At 39.2% G+C, this 23,294-nt stretch overlaps 1 protein-coding gene across 3 annotated transcripts in view; it reads left to right on the forward strand.

Moving 5' to 3' along the window:
- PARVB (parvin beta) overlaps positions 1–23,294 on the forward strand; it is a 60,330-nt gene that overhangs the window by 22,024 nt on the left and 15,012 nt on the right. For all 3 annotated transcript variants that reach the window (XM_048964261.1, XM_048964257.1, XM_048964246.1), the window contains exons 3-9: positions 1,349–1,419; positions 10,091–10,193; positions 13,717–13,857; positions 14,630–14,745; positions 20,347–20,405; positions 22,031–22,050; positions 23,156–23,217. In XM_048964261.1, coding sequence (XP_048820218.1) covers positions 1,349–1,419; positions 10,091–10,193; positions 13,717–13,857; positions 14,630–14,745; positions 20,347–20,405; positions 22,031–22,050; positions 23,156–23,217 — 572 coding nt within the window. The remainder of the gene's footprint in view (positions 1–1,348; positions 1,420–10,090; positions 10,194–13,716; positions 13,858–14,629; positions 14,746–20,346; positions 20,406–22,030; positions 22,051–23,155; positions 23,218–23,294) is intronic.

A 23,294-nucleotide genomic window follows, 5' to 3' on the forward strand; every position in this document is an offset into this window, starting at 1 on the left:
AAAAGCCTAAGGTAACACACACAGATGGTATAGTTTATCTGAAGTGTGAGTATTATATTTGTCATCTGAGAGTAATGAAGTCTAGCACTGTGATTAGAGTTGCTGTAAGGCTACCTGTTGGTTAGGGAAGGGACCAAAATGCTGCTGTAAGAGCAAGGCACTGTAAATGGGTCATTGTTGGATTTTAAAGAGTTATTCAATCCAAAGTAGCACTGACCTGACCTTTGGTCATACCAAACACCTATTCTCCTTTGTTGTCATGCAGGAAGGAACTGGAAAATCAAACAGAAAGTAGAATTCTATATAGCTTCTCAAGATAAACTTAAGGGTTCTATAGATAAATTAGTAGGCAGTGTTTGCTGTCTGCTTGAACAGATCTAACTTAAATCACAGCTGTCAGTTTACTTCCAAATGAGGGGTGCAGGGAGAGGTCTACTTCTTGAAAGCATGCAGCAAAATTTAAAATATGAGACTTGCTCCAGGTGTTTATTAAATACTAATATCCATATCTACAGGAGCATTTATACGTGCATGTGATGTATCTGTCCACACATGCTTTTGTAAAGATAATTCTGCCACAAGTTGGTTAGTTGTTAGCTTTACTTGAGTGTAAGCTGATTTTGCTTCCAGTTATTCAATATTGAGTCATCCGACCTAAATGTTAATCTTTACATTCTTGCCTCTTGTGGTTGTTTTGCTGGCCATTGGAAAGTATTTCTCAGATCTTTCCATCTCACAGTAATGGAAGAAATAGACTGTTCACATGAAAAATGTATTTTATGTTCCTCCTCCAAACATAAGTTGAACTGATGTAAATTTGGGTCATTTTCATTTCCTAGAAGTTAAGCAGTTCTTACAACCAGGGCCATGTGCATGTGACCCTTGCTATGTGCCAGGTTTCAGGGAAGCAGAATGTGGAAGCACAAACTGTCAGTTGAGGTCTTAACAGCTGTAGTGTCATAAGCTTGCTTTGCTTTTCAGGATAGTGTAATTTAGGTAGGGTTTTTAAAAAAAGAAATTACATACAAATTGAGGTGAGAGAGGAAAGTAACCGGCTGTCCTTTTTGGCATGTTAATATTACCATGCCCTACAGAATATGGAGGATGGTCATTTTTCTGATGTGTTCTGAGCTGGAGAAGGTCAGTGGAAACAGTCTTATTTTAGGAAGTTACTATCTTTCTGTGTCTAAAAATGCTTAACACTTTGATCACTGGATATTCCCCTGCCAGCTTGATGACTGGACACAGTCATTTCTATATCAGCTGACAGGCCACTTCATGAGCAGTAATTGTTGCAGTATTTCAAGTGTACATTTCTTCTAACTAGTTTCCCATTTTATTTGGACAGAGGAGAATGAGGAACGCACTATGATTGATCCTAACTCTAAAGAAGATCCTAAGTTCAAAGAACTGATCAAGGTAGGATATTAGTTATTTGTCTTTCTTAAAATCTTGAACTGCTGAGCCAAAATCATTTACAAGCTGATTACCAAGCATACAATTAAGAAGGAACAATTTGTTACTGAAGTGTGTCTGTGAAAACTAAAGACAGACAAGGCTAAAAGCAGCAATGAGAGAAACAAAAAAAGGCTGAAGGTTACAGTGCCCATGGTAGTTATGGAGTACAGTTCTACTGCCCATTCTTATATTCTTGTGATTATTAAAGCGAGGCTCAGAGCTTAACTTGGATCTATCTGCAGGTCAGTGCACGTAAATCTAGGTTTCTTATCTCTGTGAAAATAAGGAAAGAGCCTTGGAAAGCATTAGAGAGATTTCAGAGAAGGCAAAAGTCAGACCAAAATGAGCAAGTGTGTGGTAGGCACACTGCTATTTTTCTTGCCCTGTATTCTGTTGTATTAAAAGAAGAAAAAGAGAGAGTGCTCCCACAAATTGTTAGTTAAAGCCATTAGAATTTTTCAGCTTCCATGTTGAGTAACTTGCTGGTCTCCAGGGTAAGGATAAAGACCAACAGGTGAGTGAGCTAATGGACAACTTAGGCTAACTATGTACACTTTGAAGCCATTGTATATGTGAAGAAGATGGCATTAAGCTAAGCAGTGATTTGCTCTTCCATGAGAACTTGCTAACCAACAACCTAGTAATTCAGTTGCTTACAAGTTCTTAACCATCAGAGTTTGTTCTGATTATCTTTTATGTAATTCCTACTGTTTTGACTTGACATTTGTGAAAAGGGCCATCTCTCTCCTAGATCTTCAGTTTTGCTTTCAGTGGCTTCTTGGAGCAGAGGGTTACATCCATTCTGCAGTACTGCTGCCCTGAATGTGGAAAGTGGCTTTGGTTCTTTGTTTTGCACGGTTCTGCCTCTTATTTTTTCCTTTTCTTGATTATCCCTGTATTTATATTTTATGTAGCAGAGAGGTAGGAAGTAGCCAGTAATTTAACCATAGGCTAGGGTGAGGGCCACAGTGTCCTGAGTGTGTGTTGTGGCTGGAGACACCTACCCAAGATGCTAGCAAGATGATAATGTGTTCCCAGCTGTGCTGTTGTGATGTATGGCTTCTTCCCTCACAGAATCACAGAATGGCCAGGGTTGGAAGGGACCTCAAGGATCATGATTCTCCAACCCCCCCTGCCCCATGCAGGGTCACCAACCTCCCCATTTAATATTAGACCAGGCTCTCTAGGGCCCCATCCAGTCTGGCCTTGAACACCTCCGGGGATGGAGTGTCTACAACCTCTCTGGGCAGCCTGTTCCAGCACCTCACCAATCTCTCTGTAAAGAATTTCCCCCTGACATCCAACCTAAATCTCCGCTCCCTCAACTTAAAACCATTTCCCCTCGTCCTGCAGTTATCAACCCTTTCAAAGAGTTGATTCCCCTTCCCTCTGTAGGCTCCCTTTAGGTATTGAAAGGCTGCAACAAGGTCACCCTGCAGCCTTCTTTTCTCTAGGCTGGACAATCCCAGCTCCCTCAGCCTGTCTTCATACCAGGTATTTGATCACAAGTGCTGGCAATTCTAAACAAACATGATGTATTTATAAGAGGTATTTTTGCTTGTGATTCCTGCTGCAATTTCTCTTTGTTAATTTAACATCATTAAAAAATACGTATCTTTTTGTTGTTGAGAACAACAATGCAGCTGTAGCTAGGTGGTTCTGAAAACTTCGGATAGTGTGTCCATCTCAACACAGAGGACTAGTTGCAACATACTCATTTCAGGAAACCATGTTCACTCTATCTACAAGCAAATGCATCACAAAATGTCTCAGCAAACTGTTCATCTGATAAATCTTTAAAACAAGTGGAACGATCTATTATTAACATTACAAGGATGTGTTTAGGATTACAAAACCACATCAAGAGGAGTTTAGCAAGGAGTTGCCCTCAAATTTTCTTTGTTATTCTAATTTACCTGGGATGTGTTCTGTTTTTTAAATTAGGTGAATTTGCACATTCTTTTTTTTTTTTTGTTAATTCTCAAATCCATTAATTCTTTCATAAGGTGCAGTGGCCTTGCACCACTCTTTCAAAATACACTGTGGTTTTGTTGCTAATAGAGCAGAAATACTGTAATGAATAATTCAGATGAACAAGAGTTGTTGCAGTAACGGAACCAAATGTACTCTGATTCAGGAGACTTGATAGTGAAATCAACATTGCTTTTAAATTGAAAATTTTGCTATTGAATTTAATATGAGGTGGTAAGTTTTCCCTGGATGTTGTAGTCTATCAAGGTTATACTTTGCTTTTTTGAAAGGCTGAAAACCTTCAGGAGGAATGAAAATCAGACCTAGAGCCTGAGCATTTCAAACGTACTGCAGAATCACACTCTGGTTCAGTACATCAGTTTGCACTTGCATATAGTGAGAGTAACTTACTACCAGTTAAACTGGAGCAGCTGATGCAAGGAGCAGCATGTAACCTGAGATGGTTTCCTTGGGATCATCCCCCAAGGAAGGAGATGTGTCCTGTGGAGTGCATACTTGAAAAATGATCTGATTTAAGTAATTGATAAGCATTTGCATACCTCTCAGTTTTTACAGAAGCTTAGCAGAGAAACATTTAATACAGTGTCGGTGTGAATCTATTTAAGCAAGGTTTAAATTTAGGTTTAAATCATAGGCAATCAATAGGCAAACCCTATTTTGTGCCACAGAAGAACACACACGCACATACAAAACAATTTATTCTTTATTTTGTGTTCTTTGGTAAAGTTTTCCAGTGCTAGACAAGAATTAGCCCCGTTAAGTGCTACACAGCAGCAGCCAGTAGGAGAGGCTTTGGGTCCCACAGAGCTTGAAATCAAAGATCTCCATGGAATAACAAGGAATCAACGGTTTGAATGGATTGGGGTTTTTATAGTGCGAAGTGGTTCTCTGCCTTTTCCTCTCTAACAGGAATGTGTCAATAGTCGAAACAGGGCATGATGCCTTTTAAAATTTGGCAGTATGACTAAGCTTCGTTGGTGCCAGCCCAAATCCCTTTCAGCGCCATCGTATGACATGCCAATGGTTTGCCATCACTGATTTTGAGTGTTTCTGTTCCCCTGTCAGCCACATGCCGTTAGGGTAGGTGGAACTTAGTGCAAAGAGGAAGCAGAGATATCTTTTGCTGATGCTGATGTGATATCTCTTTGTCTCCACAAAATATTGTTTTAATTTCTGCTAGGCGTGGTGCCATAGGAATTATATGCGTAGTGGATTAATCAGTACAAGCTTTCGTGAGCATTTGGAAGTGATTTTGATGGAGCTGTTGGGAGAAAAGCTGTGTACTATTGTGGTAATGCAGAAACCAAAAGAAAAGAAAAAAAACCCAGCCGATTTCTCATTTGTACTAAAGCAGATATACAGTGAATAACCTCACAGAAGGCTGCTTAATTGGGGTTGCAAAAATACATACTTTAAATCTTCTTGCACATATGAAAATTGTCAGTAACTGAAATGATGCCTTAAAGTGTTATTTGTTATCATATCACTGTTATCATATCATCATGAGAATATCACTGTATTCTCGTTGACAGTTTGTCAGTATGAAGTGATATGTTCTGATGCGTTCAAATGAATTATCTCTGTGGCCAGCAGCCTTTTCTTCATCACTTCAATGTGCCCTGTGTGTAAATACAATTTGGGGTGTGGCTGAACAGGTCCAAAGCTGAAAATTCAGGTCAGGGAAAGAGAGGAGTTGTGTTTTTATTTATATGTATAAATAATTTACACAAAAAGTACTTTATTTCTAGTGTCTGAAGTGCGTGAGCTTTTCCTTGTCGCTTATTTGCCAAGTGACAAATGACCAAGGTTTCAAGTAAAACTAAATGAAACCTTGCTTCCTAAAAACTCACTAGTCTCTCTCTCCTTTCAGGCCTGGCAGTGCTTTGTGTGTAGTCAGTAGTTTCCAAGGCCGAATATGAATTTCTGATGCTCATTTCCATTTTCAGCCCTAAAGTCAGTTAAGCTTTTATATTTTTGGTCTGTGCTTCCTCATTCTCCCAGAAGTCAAGGGCGAAAAGGGTCATTAAAATCAGGGTTTTCTTTTCTTGCTGTTTTGGTGAGCGGGTTTCCTGTTTTCCCATTGGGGCAGACTCATTCATGTAGTTTGCTTTGTTTTTCATGTTATTCTTTGCTGTTGGAGCAGTGGCCGTGGGGTCCTTATGCCCTTGAACTCTGCACATTAACTCTGAATGTGCCTCACTGCTGTGGGAGTAGCCAGCCTGTAGAACAAAAACACTTTACAAAGCTAGTGAAGTTTGAAGTGAAAGCCCATCTTGCACGAATTAAAAAGCAGATAGCCGGGCAGAAGACTCATTTTTACTTCTAGATGTCTACCTCTTCTGAATTTCAACTGTCTCCCTCACAGCAAAGTTCAGTTTTCAGTGTTTAGTAATACACCGTGGCTGATTTAATCAGATATATGCATTTGGCCAAAAATGATGTAATAAGTGGATGTGTCAAAATTTAGAGTACCACTGGAAATTTTAGAACTATAAGCACCCGTGCCTGAGTATTTGTCACAGTTCTGAGATGCTTTCCACAAGTGTGGATCTGCGTGGAAAGCAGGCATGGTTTTCAGGATGTGCAAATATTACACTGAAGTTTTAAAATCAGTGCTAATCCTGAATACATAGAAAAGCAGATTTTTTTAAGGATGTGTTCTGACTCAGAGGCATAAGCATCCCTGTGTATCTGTATCCTGCTTTGCAAGTCTCCAGGTACTGACCAGGGTGAGCCTCAGGTACACAGAAGATTGTCAGCAACGTGTGGGATCTGATGATGGCTTCACCAGTCATTACATGTAAGGGGAGGCATATTGTTGGGGTTGACACTGGGACAACAAGCTTGCAGTGAAGTTTTTCCTTGGTTTTGCAGTATACCTCTTTACATTTCTTATTTAATGCGGCAAACATAGCCCTAACTTAGTTGAGCATATTCTCACTCACTGGAAAAACTCTGGCTGCTCCTTAGGTCTGCTTCCCACCAAGTACTCCATGCCTGTGTCAAGCTGTTTACATTTTTAGACATTCAGATTGCTGAAAACTTTCAGCTTCTGTCTTTGCATGAAGGAGCAACTACAAAGATCTGGAGCACTGACTTTGTGAGAAGAGAATCAGACAGTATTTTTCTGCGTTAGTCATTTCAATAAGCAAAACAGTGCTTTATGTCCCTTGCAAAACTTAAAATAGAAATAAAAATAAGTGCAGAAATATTTTTCCAGGCTCCTAATTAAGACATGATCAGGAAATTAAGAGGTAAAACAGCAAATTTTGGGAAGGTTGTGGGTTGTGGTTTTTTTTTTAATTGCAACATTTGTCAGTCTTCCAGTGCTGTAAAAATACTTGGATTATTTATTTATTTATAAGTACAAATTGCAAATTCAATTTCCTACCAGAGCTGGATCTGTAGTCTGACTATTAAAAAAGCCAGAACGTTCTCTGGGATACTTTTCTTTCAGATATTACTCTATTAAAACAATAAAATAACTCTGGCTAGATCTCATACAATTTGTATCTTTGGAATGTAATTTCTGTCAAACATTTTTCAGCGTTAAGTTTCTCAGAGACATTTAAGTAGTACATAATGTAAGTATTTGTTTGTTTTTAAAATAGCCTGTACCCATATCAAAGTATTTTCATAGCTTCTTTGTAATTCTTCTTTACCTACAGTCTTGAAAATGGGATATTCACTCCTACATTAGGAAGCTCTTCCAGATTTCTATTTTAAACTCCTTGACATTTGCAGTATTCTGACTGCAATGCTATTCAGCAGAGGAAAAAATGGTCCATTAATTACAGGTTTCAGATAGCTTAGCATCCCTAGTCTTTATGAAAAACAGAAGTCTGGCATCTTCATATTAGGATTTTAAACAGATTGTGATTGTCATCTGATAGTTTCAGCTGAACCTCAGGTGATTTTTTTTGAATGCCTGCTCTTTGAATCCCAAATCTATAAATGTGATTTCTTCAGTTAGTTTTCTGTTGATGTCTGCATGTGTAAAACTTGTATCATTTCAGAACTGGGCAATCACTTTATTGAAAGGCTTCTGAAATCTCTCTTGGTGATGTCTCATTATTTATGAGTTGCTTTTCGGTACCATTGGTGAATAGTTTGAGGCCTTATTGACTTTCAGCTGTGGCAGTTTTTTTTATTAACTTGCCTGTCTCTGCAGCCCTTTGCCATAAATGTCCTTCTGTCCCCAGTAAAAAAAAAAATTGAGAGAGACAAAAATAGTTAAAAAGAGTTTTCTCTCCAAATGTGGAGATAATTTCCCACCTGCAGAGCAGAACTCTATTGCTTTATTTGGGCTGCATCTTCTTGCAGCTGGCTTTTGCTGGTAATCTCCAATAAGCTAATTGTGTTAGAGGTTTTCAAAAGAAATGCAAAGTCTAGGTGCCCTGTTACTGATGGTAGATGACATGCCATAAAGCTTTAAATCTAGAAGAGAAATGAGCAGCTGAGAGTTTACCTGATTTAGAGACAGCTGAAGAGCTGCTAGAAGATGAAATGCAGGAAGAGTAATCATCAATGTTCTCCTCTATCTCCATGTGATGTCTCTATCAGGCTGTGACACCAGAGCAAGATTAACTTAAATATCCTTGTGACCTACAGTCAGATATTCATGCCTCCATGAAAAGAGATGTTTTTCAGTGCAGTCCTTTATTTTATTTCATAATTTCTTGAATATTAAAATGGAAAAAGTTCTTAGCTATTGTAACTGCTAAGAGGCAGAATTATAGGATCTAATCAAAAAGTGAATTTGAAGAATCCAGTTTTATATAGGTTGCTCCAAAAGTAATGCCACTTATATATTTCCATGAACACCACAACAGATACAAAGAGCACAATAACACTGTTTGATAGAGCAGATTTTCAGCTACGTAATGCTATTTTTCAGCATAATCACCACCACTAGCTATGAATTTTCACCAGCAATGAACAAGAGCCAGCATGCTGCACTCACAACAATCTGCACGGCTGTCCAGAACGTGGCTTCTCTTTCACATTGCCACTACTGATATGCAGTATGCACCACCTCGCTGTGCTCACATGCACTATTTGTTCTCTGTAAGCATTCAGCAAGCATCAGTGAATGTCGCTGGGTGCAGTTTTTTTCATGTGCAAGAATTCAGTGACACACCTTTGCTTCATTTGCACTTCATGTCAGATGCTACTTACTCAGACTGCCACTCTTCTGCCATCTGTCACACAAGCAAAATGTAAAAGAACATTGGTGGGAAGGTGTGTAATCATTGAATGTATAGATGTTACAATTAAGAAATACACAGGAAAGTTAGGCTAAACAGGCTATCACACTAAAGAAGAATGGATGAAAAGCTTACCCTAAATCTGAGCTCACTGAGAAGACTCCAAGACTAGGGGTAGTCAGCTCTTAAATGGGGTCTAGGAGAGGTGGAGCCAGGTTCTGCCCCTTCTAGTAGCACAGGTGAATTGCCTTTACCTGTGCTCCCAGGACTGACTCATTGCTTGCCTCAGGTGGTCAATCAGAGGTTCAGGCTGTGATTCAGTACTTCTCATACAGAAGGCTCAACCTCTGCTGCCGTATCACCAACATCTGCCTCTGACATCGTGGACCAACTTAATAAGATAAGAGGCATTACCTTTTGAGCAGCCCTTCTATATGAAGCAAATAAAAAACTAGAGCTTTTTAATTGAGGCTCATTATTTTAGATGGCTCTGCTTGTATTTTGCATATCTGCAAAATATTCTTCTGCCCTTATAGTCAAGGATTTAGCAATACAACTTGACATCTCTTCCCACAGAACTGCATTATTTCACAAAAGGCATTTAATTTTCCAAATAATAAATTGGAGGAAAACATTACTGCCAACTTCAGTCAATGCTTTTTTTCCCATAACTGTTTGGAAGTTATTATCTTTGGCACCTTGAAAACTTAAATCAGTTCCTTTTTTTTTATTTTTAAATGTTTGGGGTTTTTTTAATTTTTTTTTTTTTTTTTATTCTTGTTTTGCAGATAGTTATGGTTGTCAGTGTATGGGGACTGTTACTTACATATGTTGCAGAATGATTATCAGGCCCAGATGACCAAAATTATAATTACAGACTTCTGTGTTTTGTAATACCTGAAGTTAAAATGCCTAGTTGCTTAATGGCAACAATTTCCCTAATGAGTGTGTTTAGTTCCTCTTAGTGGGAATATTCACTTTCACCCCTCTGAAGCTTTTTTCTCTTCCCTACCACTCGTGTCTACTCAAAGATGACAGTGGGAGTGCTGGGAGCCTTGCAGGTTCAGGGGTCTGTTGTCATCTCCTGGCAGGCCTGCTGATCGCTTAAAACAGGTAAGGCATGAGGCTTGAGACATGGAGAGCAGGTTTGCTAGATATTGGCAAAGGTTGTTGCTACAGAGCTACTGGTTACTTCTGCTTTAGAATTAGTGTAATAAGAAGACATAATGCAAAGAAATACAGGGCATTAGAATTGCCATGTTACTAGACCTGAAATAAAAGCAATAACAGCAAAAACATTTATTTATTTGTCTCTGTAACTAAGGAATACACGAATATAGTTATTCTTGTTCTGTTTTCTGTTCCTAGTTACTGCCTGAAGGAACATACTTTGGTGCTTTTTAGACATTTGCTTCCTCTTTCTGTACTCCTAGGTTCTAATTGACTGGATTAACGATGTGCTGGTGGAGGAGAGAATCATTGTGAAACAGCTTGAAGAGGACCTTTATGATGGGCAGGTACTGCAGAAGCTACTAGGTGAGTTCACACAAGAGAAGGAGGCTCCAAAAAGTGAAAGGAAGCCCCAAATTAAACCTTTCGAAAGATGTGGATTGTAATGAAGCTGTGCAGTAACTCACTGTCTCACCGAGGGTACAGTTTGTTTCACTGATAGCTACAGTGTCAGCTTCTCCTCTGTTTCTCTGGGGCACTCTTCCTTTGAAAGGGGAGGATCATTCTTAGGTAGCTCATTTGGGAACTAGTAGTAGTCCAGAGAACTGAAATGTGGCAGAAAAAAAGGTGAAGAGGAGGTCAAGCAGAAGCCATGTAGTCCAAACTTTTGTCTTCATAGTTTTCTCCTGAAAGTTTTTTGGGCTGAGAGGTTTTTTTGAGTTCATAAAGAATTACTTTTAGGAAAAGGGAAAAAAAAGGAGAATCCTTGGCAGCAGGCACATACTCACAATGTGCTTTTAAGTGCAAATGGTACATGAGGATATATATTTAATTAAGCAGTTCTGATTTTGCAACCCTTTTGCATCTTTGCAGTGTGTGCTTTTGCAAGAATCAAAACCAAGAAAAGCTGAATGATTATGTAGTGGTTTACCAGGGTGTTTTCAGCAAAGAGACTTGAAGGTTCAGGTACTCATTGTAGATTCCTCCTGTTTCTTGGAGACAAATAAGTAAGTTGAGAGCTGTCTGCCTATGACATGTTTTCAATAGTTGAAATAGTTTTCAATAGGGTTGAGATATGGGATATAAGTGTCAGAGTAGGGGAAAAAGGATTAAGTGATGCTAATTCTATCGGTGGTAACTGAAGTTACTTATTGAATTTTGTGCACATATTCCTTAAATAAAATGCATGCAGTGTTTTGGCAAACATAAGCTTGTAAAACTTGTAAACAACAACTTGTGTGCAATATTTGTGTGAATACAAAACTGTTCCCAATTTGGGATAGTATCTGGTAGCTTATGTCACTGTCAGAGGACTTTCAGCTGACGGTTGCTCTGGTGCTGTACTCCTAAATAAAGGCATTCAGAAAAAGGAGCTGAAGTCTTTCACTGTTACTTAAATCTCTCTGTGAATTACTTTGCCAGTCTTAACACCAGGGTGTGCATCTTCTTTTTGCATCTTCTCTGGAAGCTCTTTGAAATAATTGGGGTAAGCTGGCACTGCTCCAAGTTCTTTCTGGGGTTTAGGGAAAAATAGTGGAAATGGATTAGCAAATTTGTCTCACTGCTGAAGGTAGTAGACAGCGTGTGACATCAGTCTGATGTCAGAGGATAATAAGAGGGCAAAATGGTACTTTGGATATATACATGCTGGTATTCTGGCTGATGGTAGTTCATTTTATTGAAGCCATTTGTATTGGGAACTTTAAGAAATCAGTGCTCTCTGTGGAGGCCATGGTTTCTGCCCTCAGGCCTGCATAGTTGTCCATACATGCATGACCAGTTGGACTTATACAGGAGGAGAGTTGGGCATGTACATCTTGCAGGCTTGATACTTTTATTTAGACTGACTTTTCTTTATGCTCTCTCTGTTTGGCCTCTGACTGGAGAGCAAATGCTTCTTCCCTGGCCTGAAGCCATTAGTGTGGTGTTGTCTCAACATAAATTTTTCAGTGGTCTCTTGATTTATTCAGCAAGTCTTATTCCTGAAACTTTTCATTTTCATGCCCTCTCAGTGATGTGAGATGCAGCAAAGCTTGTCATGCCTGGCGGTGGTGCTCCTGATGCTTGAAGCCTCACGATTAAGACAATCCCCAGTTTTACAACAAAGTCATCTTTTCTTTTGCCTACAGGAAAGGCTAACAACAAGTAGGGTTATTAAACTTCAAGTAGCAGATACCATTCCTTGTCTGTGAGAGGTATTTCAAGAACATTAGTCTTGATGGACAAACAGAAAGATCTGCCTTGATGGGCAGATGAAAGACAACAGCTTGTCAGTGGGGTTACTTTGAAGCGTTTGAAGTGGGAGATGAGCAAATGATTATCAGACCAATTTAGGTAGCGCTCCTTGCTTGGTTGATTTTATCAACAAAGTACGAGTAATGCCAATGAGAGAGGCTGGGGTGGTGTGGTGCTTTTGGTGTCAGGGTAAAGGGAAATTAGTTTCTGCTTGCTGATTGGAAGTTCATGTGGGCGGAGAATGGATTGGAGCTATAACTTGTGACAAAAAAGAATGAATCTTGTAGGATAGATTATTTTTTTAATAAAAGATCTAAGATAATTTAAAATAATGCTTACATGTTTCGGCAGCCAGCTTAAAAAAGACTCACAGACATCCAAGGAACGTTTTTCCATTAAGATTATTCAGATACTGATAACAAATTGTTAGATCGATAGAAGCCATCAAAATGGCGAAAGTGTTCATGAATTGATAACCTGCAAATCTCTTCTGTTTGGGTTATTAAAGGAAAGCTATATTTCTGACATTTAAAAATATATATACAGCTATGTAAAATGTCCAAAAGAAACACGTCCTTAAACTTGAGACCAGAAATATTTCCATTTTTGAAATAGTATGTTTTGACAACTTTAGAATGTTTGTCTAGCCCATCCTGTGTTGTGAAAAAGGTTTTGATGAAATATATTTTTTTTGTTTTAAAGACTGGAATACTTAGTTGTTGTATGTTCATCCAGTCCTGACTTGCTAGTGCAGTGAGTTTGACCATTTTTTCTCCAGAGTGAGGAGAGAAAAGAGATCGGCAGTTTCCATTGCTATGGTGGATGGAAAACTCTATCCCACCTTCCTCAGCTCTCTTCTTTGAGAGAAGGACATTCGACTCCTGCCTCTTTGGCAAAGGCCACAGTGCAGAAGAAGAGAAAAGTGGCTTATCTATGATTTTTACAACAAATAGTTTTATTATAGAAAAAAAGTTAAAATTTTAGTTATGTCATTTTAGAAAATAATGCAATATTAATTCATTTCTGGGAGTAATCAACTAAGCCAGTATAACAACACAACAATATTGTTCCAGCTTACTTATTTCTTTAAATCACTTCCAGTACATCAGTTTGAATCTATGACTCTCTCGATGGCTTAAGGAGGCTCACATTCTTTAGTTTAAATTCAGACCTTCAGCTAGCCTTGAAATAGATTTCATTAAGTTGAAGAAACGTCCACACCAGCCTGTCCCTTCTTTGTCCTAACTTAACTTCAATTATCAGAAAAGTCCATTAAACTGATGGAAGTTGCTTGTGTAGGGAAGGCTGTGTTATGCCCAATGTTTTTCAGCGATGAAAGAAAACAGGAGGCACAGTAACCATTACTGCTAACTTGTTCCCTGTCTTAAAGTTACTAAATATTTTGTCACCTGCTTGGTGAGCGTGTTCTGCCAGACCTTACTTGTTTTCTGTCACAGGGCCTATTGGAACTGACACGTTTTGATAAAGGTTTGCTTTTCAGTTATTTTGCTTTCTGAGGAAAATCATTTTGTTGGGAAATTTCTAGCAGAGTCCAGCTCTGATCCCCAGTACTCTGCACTTGTTATTCCCACCCAGCTCCTTTATCAATCTGGTATTGCTTGTTTCATTTTGTTGTTTCTTTCTTCAAATGCAGAAAAATTGGCTGACCGTAAACTCAATGTGGCAGAAGTGACTCAGTCTGAGATTGGTCAGAAACAAAAGTTGCAGACGGTCCTGGAAGCTGTCCATGATTTACTTCGACCCCATGGCTGGACAATCAAGTGGAACGTTGACTGTAAGGACGTTTCTATGGTTTCTGTCTCAGCTTCATAGACAAGGAGTGCGTGATAATAGGGTATTTATTTGTGTAGAAGATAATATTACCAAATCCATGTGTGAATTATAACTGGTACCGCTTTCTGTAGACTTTAAAGACAGGCATACATGGCGATGGAATAATTGGAATGCTATTCCTTTAAGCATATGCTTTTATTAGAAAGTAATTTGTTTGCTTCATGAATTCGAATCCTACAAATACGAGAAATTAAGCCATCATTCAATTACTAGAGGGTGATCTAAGCCTTCTGGCCACTACGCTGTCCTGTTTAAAGATGTAGTTTCTAAGAGGCTAAGCAGAAAGTGCCCCAAGTTCCAGTTTGGCCAGTTATTATCCAAAAATGAGAATGGAGTTTGAGAAGATGTTTCACTGAGGTGGTGAATGTCGTTTGTCTTTTACAGTCAGGAAAGCTTGTGTTAACACTCTGAACATCTTCTAAGAGCAGAATTCTCCAGTACAGTGGAAGAAAAGTGATTGATTGTGACTGTTTTTACTTCACTGTCTACAGAGGGAGCTGAAATGATTGGACTCCTAAATTAGTTACGTAACCTGATGAGAGTTGAATCTAGGCTCTGCTGCCTTTGTTAATTTAGGAAAAAGAAGGGAGAAGGAAAAAAGAAAGAAGATAATCTTCACTGTAGACATGTTTCAGTTCTTCCACCTTTTCCCCAGAGATGTTTGTTTAAAATAAGATGCCAGTATTCTTCTGTTTGCTTGCTTTTCCCTGCAGCAATTCATGGCAAGAACTTGATTTCCATTCTTCACCTTCTGGTAGCTTTGGCAATGCATTTCCGAGCTCCCATCCGACTGCCTGAACATGTGTCTGTACAAGTGGTGGTTGTACGAGTGAGTATGAACTTTGACAAGAATTTTATCAGAACAACAACTCTCTATTATTCTGATTTCATGCTCCTGGGCTGCTTCTGTCTGTTGCCTTCTTGTCTCATTTAGAAAATTCTTATCCTAGTTTTTTAGTGAGTCCCAGTCCTGGGGATGCATTTTGTGTGATTAAATATAATTCCAAGAACATCCTCTCTCTAACATGTTTAGGAGCACTATGTGAGGAAATGGCCTAAGTTGCATGAGAGGAGGTTTAAGTGTCAGAAATAATTTCTTCATAAAAAGGGCAGTTAGGCATTGGAACAGGCTGCATGGGGAGGTGGTGGAGTCTCCATCCCTAGGAATATTTAAAAGATATGTGGATGTGGCACCTAGGGACGTGGTTTAGGGGTGGACATGTCAGTGCTAGGCAGTGGTTGAACTTGATCGTGTTGAAAATCTTTTCAAACCTATTCGATTACATGATTTTCTATTGCAGTATAAAGTTAGAAGTGTGATGTGATTTCGTATAGAAGAGAGTTGTGTCTGTAACTTTTGGCACTTCAGAAAATGTTTTTTGCCATGCATTTGTATAGAGAAGCCACTGAAACACAAATAGCACAGAAAGAATTTCAACATGTAGAATCTCAGTCTGTGAAGCCTGTTACTGATGTTGTGTTTCCCCAGTGACTTATTATTCAGACTTAGATGTGTTGTTTTCCTTGGCATACTAGTGTAGTTTCCATCATTTCTTGCGCAGCCTTGTGTTTTTGTTAGCTTTCCTTAGATGTGCAGAATAGATTTCATCCAAGGAGCGTTGACTTCTTCCCTCCTGCCCTAGATATTGCTATAGTTATTCCTTTCTCTGCTTGACATCAACAGTTTCCTTTCAGTCTACAACAGCTCAACTTTCAGAGCATTTCTGCTCTTGCTTTTTGTCTTCCCTTCCATTCCAACTGAAGCTCTCATGGCAGTACAGTTTGCAGGATGTAGACCCAGCTTTCCTGAACAACGGTTGTAAAACCAGGCAGATCTGTTGCATCTGGCCATTCTCTGATCAAGCCATGACTGTTTGCTGTGGTGCTCAGCGCTGTTGTTGCGAGGCAGGCTCAGCTGCTGGTAACAGGCTGTGGAAGTGCCTTTTGTACATGCCACTTCAAGAAGATAAAGTGATCTTGTACTTTGCTTTGCAAGTGTTGATACCATTACAAGATACAGTTGCATCATTGTTGATTAGGCAACCCTCATTTTGCTTTATGTTTAAATAATAGCATTTTTCAGACTCCGTACCTGAATGCTCTAGAGGTACAGAGTAAGTGGGTAATTGACAGGTACTCCCTATCTCACAATAAATGTATACATTCTTTTCGAGACAGTTTTAAACTGCTTTCAGACTGCTGTAGTTCTTTCATTTTAGGAACAGTGAATTAGGTATGAAGTAACGTGAATGTACATAGAAGACTAATTTATATTTTAGTTTCTTTTGATTACTTTAGAAAGGAAAGGGAAAAAAAAATATGGTGGTCAGCAGTCCTCTGTCACCCTCATGTTAGAAATCTGCCCAGCGCAGTGAAGTGCCTTCTGTAACTGTGATGAGTCAGAAGAAAACCCTGGGGTAACGAGGGAAAACTTGCCTTTCCTTGTCCTTTCACAGCTTATTTCACATCCTGTAGTGGATAGAACTCTTCAGAGCAACTGTCCACACATCCTTTTCTGCTGGAGTTATAGAGAGGACACATACAGAGAGGATCTGATTTACCAGAGTCCTCGAATCAGGAGATTAGACAGGGCTGAGATGAAGGCTGACCAGAAGTAGGAAAAGGAAGGAAGGAAGAGGAAAGAAAGAAGAAAGCAAACTCCCATGCCATCTACAAGGAAGGTTTATTTACGCTTGAGAAGTTGTAAACTCCTGCTCTTGGACCTAGATTCTGGGATCCTGGAAATGGTTGTGACAACTGCTGGCTGTGAGCCTGCCTCAGCTGGGCCTATGCAGGAGGAGGCTTGTTTCGTTGCTTGCCTCATTCAGCTTTGTTTACTTAAGTGGAATGCAAGACAAGGTATGAACTGAAGTGTGTTTCTTTTGCAGTGCTCCTGCAGAAGAAATAACTTCTGCCTTATGGTTTGGAAAAATGAATTTTTGTAGTTCAGCATTCGTAATCTGGTCTAAAAATACATGCTCTTTTAGTAACATAGATCTCTTTAGATGGATTGTATGTAGCCTTTTTTATGTTGACAAAAATAAAAATGGTTATAAGGTTAGCATTATTCTCAACCTAAGTAAGAAAACTATTACAATTATCAATTTTATTGTTAAATCATTTCTTATTACAGATCCTAGTAATTGTTAGGATTCTTTCAAACTAGATCATACTTAATGTAAGATTATTATCTGAATATACATTTAAGGAGACTGATCAATAGTTTGTAAAGTGTAGAGTGACCAAGCTTTACAGAATTGATCCCAGAGCAAGAAAACCTTGGAAGGTGTGGGAGAAGTGTGCAAGAACACACCAATACTGAAGTTTGTTGAAGTAGTTAAGCCTCACTTTCATGGGTGACTTTGGCACTTTGAATTAACCTTCTCAATTTCTGTGTTTACATGGTGAAAATAACTGTCATGCTGGCTTAGAATTTTGCTACTTAATGAATTTGTATGCATTTTTTAGCCAACCCAAGAATGGTACAGAATACCTTCTATCTTTATATAAGTGTCGTGGGCTTTCTCTTCTGTAATTTTTCCTCTGATTTTTAGTGACCTTATCTATAAAATGAAGTAGTATTATGATAACACCATGCTACATGGGAAGTGTTTATCAAGATCTACACAGACCAGCAATGATTTGGCATTCTTTTGAATTCTGCCCTTCCTTTGGAGTCCTAAGGTGGCAGACTGAGACCTTCCTCAGTTACTGTTCTAAGAAGAATCTGTACTTGGATCAGTATCTGTCAGAAACATACTGAGGTCTTTTGGTGTGTATTTTGCTCAGAAAATCCACAGTTGCTTTGGAGAGAACTTTCTGCTATAATTTCCCTGTCCGGAAAAACCTTTATCTATGTTCCTACCTGCCCAGAGCAGCAACAATACTAACCCAGCAGAAAAACACTTTTGCTTATGCTGTTTTATAATGGGCACCATGAGGTGTCTCTCAAGAGTGGAACTCCTGAAATTTAGTTAATTTCAAGCCTGTCTTGAAATCCAACATCCAAAATTGATTTTTTTAGATCTTCCTTTCTTCCGAATAAAATAGAAAATGCGAGCATGGCAACATAAATCCAAATTATATATGAAGTGTCCTAGCAGAGCAAGGGTTTAGGTGAGTCTTTTAGTTAAGATTCTGTTGGCAGCTCCTTGAAGTGCTGAGTTAAGAGTCTAAGATTGTACTTGTTTTAATAATGGTGTCAGTGTTTCTCTTTTGTTCCAGCCTTTCTTAATGAGGGCGAGGATTGAAACTTCATGGTTTCATTGTGAAGCTCCAGTGAGAATTGGAAATCCTGAGACTTTTCTTGCATCTGACTGTCTCCTGATAATTGAAACGTGAGCTTGCATGGTGAAGAAATACCGTAATTCAGGAAAACAAAAATGTCTCAGAAGCGAGTGTAAAAATTGTTCGTAAGGCTCCCTGCCCATTGGTTATTTTTGCAAGGCTCAGTAATTGCTGTCTTTTGCACTCAGCTTTCCTATTCCTCATTTTTAAAATTGCTGTATGTCCCACCTTGGTGTTGGTAGAAGATCTGGTGGAAGATTCCTCTGTAGCCTGAGTTGCAGAAAGGTCAGAGGAAAGGCAGCATGAAGATGTGTCTGGTGGCAATTGTGCAAGCAATCCTAGTTTTATCGATGGATGACATTTGTTTTGGAATGCAAGGCCAAGGGATCTAGCCTTGTGTGTGTGCTCTGAGAGGGCTGCATGGAAGTACTGCCATTTCCACCCACTGGGAAATCAGCGTGGGTATCCAGCCCTCTGTCTCATCAGCAGTTTGGAGGCATTATTCACTAGTTACCTCTTACTGAGGTTTTATTCACAGGGCACATAGTTACCAAAAGATCAGAAACTGATGTGAGTAAAACAGGGTCTCTGTGAGATGGAATAAAGATAACATTGTTTCATACACATTAAAACACTGCCCTGTCAGATGCTTCCTCATTTTTCCACCCATGCTGTCATCCTGGCTGTCTTTCCCAAAATTTTCGCACCATTCCTGTGGCTCCCTTGGGGAAGCAGGGTTGGATGTATTCGTGATACAGAGGTAAGGTGTTGGGAAGACATGGCCAGAGGGCTGGATCCAGCTCTGGGCCAGGCTCAGGAGCGAGCTGCTGCAGCACAAGGGTGGGAGACAGCGGCTCCCACTCTGCTCTCAGCAAGGCTCCCTGGGTGGCTCGGGAAAGCAGCACTGCCCTCATTTGTTGAATAGGAAGTAGAAAGGAATGAATTCTTGTTACTGATTTTTTTTTTTTTTTTTTTTTTTTTTTAATTGCAATTCTTATTTTAGATTGCTTCTGGGGAAGGATGTGCTTCTCTTCAAAGCTATTCTGCCTAATAAGTTCTTGTTTGGGGTTCAGCTGGTGAAAATGATTGAGATTGTGTATGTGCAAAGAGCTTGTGCCTGAGGGTGGCAGTTTCCCTGCTTACCAAAGCTAGCAGCTTTCATTATTAACTGTGTCTTCAGTCGTTCTGACAGGACCTGGTTCCTAGATGACTGCTGATATTTGAGCACCTGATGTCATCTTTTTTAATGTAGAAGAAGGAGGGAAGAAAATAAAGCTGTGTGCTGTAATGTTGTAAGGGACCATAGAAAAGAGATGCTGAGAAGGTTTTCTGAATCGGATAAAAACAGTTCCAGCCTCAGAAAAGCATCTGCCACATGCCAAAACTCTGGAATGTTGGTACCTCTGTACTGAAGTGCTGTGTCTTAACAGAGCTGAGGAAACTGGATTGAAATGGTCTTAGCAAATACTCTCTGTTGGATTAAAGAGTTCTTGCTTATACAGAAAAATATTGCAAGGAAACAAAATCCAGTAACAGGGACATGCTGTCTGTTGTGAAATCACTACTAAGGTCTCTTATGCTCTCTACATTTCTGTGGTGATTGCTGGCAGGAGTGTGACTGGTGGCTTCAGTAATGTGTCTGCTCTCAGAGAGCCTCCTTTGTGCACTGAGGGCTTTGCCAGCACAACAGAAATTTGGCCAGGGGGTGGCAGTCTGTTCTTTAGCGCTAGACCTCTGCTGAGAGCCAGGCTGCTGGTAATATCAAAGTGTTGGTTGACCTTGACCAAAACAAGTAACTCGGGGGTGTTTAAGATGAGGCTGACAAACTCTCTAATGTCCGTTCCAGGCACAGTGTTGACTGTGGTCTTCGGCAGAGAATTGTTAGTGAGTTTATTGGCTGCAAATATATATCCATTTCCCAAATACTCATTTGACTGTCAGCTTGATAAATGCTACTGTTGTAGGAGTGAGCCCTTTTGTGTCAGCTGTTTCACCTCTACCTGTACAAAACTTTGCCTTAGCAAACATGGTTTACGCAGTTTTCTCCTCTGAGATTCTGAAAGATGATGAATGTTGTTGAGCCTCTAATGAGCTTCTCCTGTGTTAATGCAATCTCTGTTTCTAACTCCCCCTTCACTTCCAGAAACGCGAAGGCCTTCTTCAGACAACTCATGTTACAGAGGAGCTGACGACTACAACAGAGTAAGCACAGAATGCTTTAGTCTTTTGAGTCTGTGTCTGTGAAACTTTTCACAGGGACAAAACAGAAAAATAATCTTGTCCTCACCCCTGCTAAATTAAGAAAATTCTTAATGTGTTGCTTTTTAACTGTATAAAAACAACTGCTCCTGGAAGTACGTTACAAAGGAGAACAGTGTTTTCTTGACAATCTTCTATCAAAAAAGCTTTTATCTGGGAGCCTCATTGGAAGTGACACTTGGGGGCCTTTCTTCCTCCTTCTGCAGGTCACCATACATAACTCATTTCTGTCTGGACATGTTGTCTCTCGTAAGGACCAGTGCAGATATTCTGGGGGTAGATTACTTTGATGAAAGGCAATGACTCAAAACTGAAATTATACTGATAAAGTTGTAAGAAGAGATGAGATCTCTTATTTTCGTAGAGTACCTGAGGGCTAGAGCTCAATAAAAATAAATAAACGTCTTTACTCTCAGTTTTTGCAATGGGTTTACTCTGCTTTCTGCTTTTACATTTTCTTTTTATAAGGAAAAGGGAAGACATGCATTTTGGCTGCAAATAAAAGCTGAGGTTCTCCTTCATGTGGCCTGAAGTCAACTTTTCTAAAAGGGGTTACGCGAGCCCTCCTTCAGTCTTTCTGCGTATTGGCTCCCTGTGGAGTTGGCTCAGCTTTCCATGACTTTGAAGATAAATGAAGTACCATGTGGCTTGCTCAGTGGGGAAGATATTTCAGATGGAAACATTCAAAAATGAGATCATTACATCTCTGTGTGGATGTTAAAGATCCATAGTTTTCTTTGTAGGATCTGAGCTCTGCTTGTGTGTTGTGGACCAGAAGTCCTCCTATACTCTTGAACAGTGTAGTTAGCTTGTTCTCTCCTTCTGATGTGGTTTGTAAGATGGAATCTGTGTAGTAGGGTTTGGACTTTTTTTTTTATTTTTATTTTTAGCAAGAAAGATGTTTACAGTTACTTCTGTGTGTTTATGCATGTGTTTTGCTAAGCTACTTAATGATACATAAAAAGAGGCTACTGTTTAATATGTTGCATACCTGGACAGGCACAGAAAATGCAATAATCAGCAGACTCCAGCATTAATTGAATACTTTCAAATTCGTCTGTGCAAATCAGGGCCTGATGCTCAGTTGATAAACATCTGTGGGGTGATGTCACTGGGCTGCGTATATAGTTGATACGTGGCAGTATTGTTTACTTTCCAGTCAAATATGATGTATGTTTTCTTTCTTCAGATAAAATAGATTAAAGTGAGCCTTACTCTTTCTGAGCCATGTGTTATAGTTTCTACTGACTATATATATGAAAACTGTCCACAGAAACATGTTCATTCACTCTTCATCCTAAAAACAGTGATGCATTAAAAAAAAAAATCACAATTCTGTATACATAATTTCAATTCATTTCAAATGTATCTCCTTGATATCACTGGTGATTTACTGGGGACACTGCAGCACGTTGCATCAGGTCTGCAACATGCCCAGCCTCCTGACATGATAGGAACGGTTAGCCCTCGGCATCTTGCAGGAAAAGACCTGTTAAGCCCATGGTCTTGTCTTTTCAAAGTGTTTATTCATGAACTAACACAATGTTTTTAATTTCTCTGACTTGCAGGATGATGATGGGAAGATTTGGTAAGTAACAAAGTTGACCCTGAATTTTTTTTATTTGTTTATATCCAGCACAGAAATCTTGTCTGCTTTGTCTCAAGAGTTCAAGACACTGGATTGAGCAATGCCACAGGGTTGAAGTGTGTTGTGGGATTAGATTTTCTTACCCTGCACATAATGGGTAGAATCAGATCTGCACTGCTGTTGTTTTTCAGACTAATCCTTGTTGGTCTGTTTTCACTCTATGTAATAAATAGTAAAAATGCTACACAGGCAGTATTTCCTATTACCGTTATTAGTGGTCTGCAAACAAAAATCTTTGCAGCCCCCTCCAGTAAGTTACACCTTCTTCAGTGTGACTGCTTAATTTAAATATAAATGGACACATTTCTTTTTAAACACAAATGCAACTGTTTAGATTTTTAGTTTTTCTTTCACTTGTTTCGCCTGATGATGACGACTCAATTTAAAATGTTGTCCAGACAACTCAGTGTTCAGAAAATTTGTCAGCCCTGAAATGCCCGTGTGGAATATTGCATGAATCTTTTCATGTCAGTAGATTTTAGATTGGATCCAATGCAGTTGTAGAGCAATTAGACCCATTACCATTGTAGAGTGATTCAAATATTTATACTGCTCGTAAGCTTTGCTCTTTGTTGAGTGGTAAATCACATTCTAGTTACGTGTTCAGTTTTAAGCTTATCTGAAGTCGACTGTGTGACCAGTAGGAATAAAACTAAATGTATGAACATCTGATTTTGAGGCTGACCTTTGGGCGTGAATGTAGCTATGATTATGGCTCTAGTGTACCATCAGGTGATGTTTCAGTGTCTCAACGATTAAGATATGGTTGGGGAATGGTCAAAATTTGTTTCACTTTATTTTTTCTTCCACCAACTATGAAGGACAAGAATGGGCAGTCAATGTATTTGCAGTTAACCCTGAAGTTTCTAGTGCGGTTTGCTCTGGTAATTAGGTAGACGCTAAAACAAAATGATTACTTTTAGCTTGGGTCTTTGTTATGCATCTTCCTTAGGCAGGCCCTTAAGCTTACAAAACATAAAATACTTCCTGTACTTGGCTATTAGAGGTGTATTTATTTTAATATATTTTTTTCCTGTAAAACCAGAGCGCGATGCCTTTGACACGCTTTTTGATCATGCACCGGACAAACTCAGCGTCGTCAAAAAGGTAAAAAAAATAAAATAAAAAAATAAATAAATTCAGATTTTATTTTCTTCATTGCTTTCTTCTTATGTTTTTGGAAA

Source organism: Lagopus muta, chromosome 1 (assembly GCF_023343835.1).
Source record: "Lagopus muta isolate bLagMut1 chromosome 1, bLagMut1 primary, whole genome shotgun sequence".
Taxonomy (NCBI): domain Eukaryota; kingdom Metazoa; phylum Chordata; class Aves; order Galliformes; family Phasianidae; genus Lagopus; species Lagopus muta.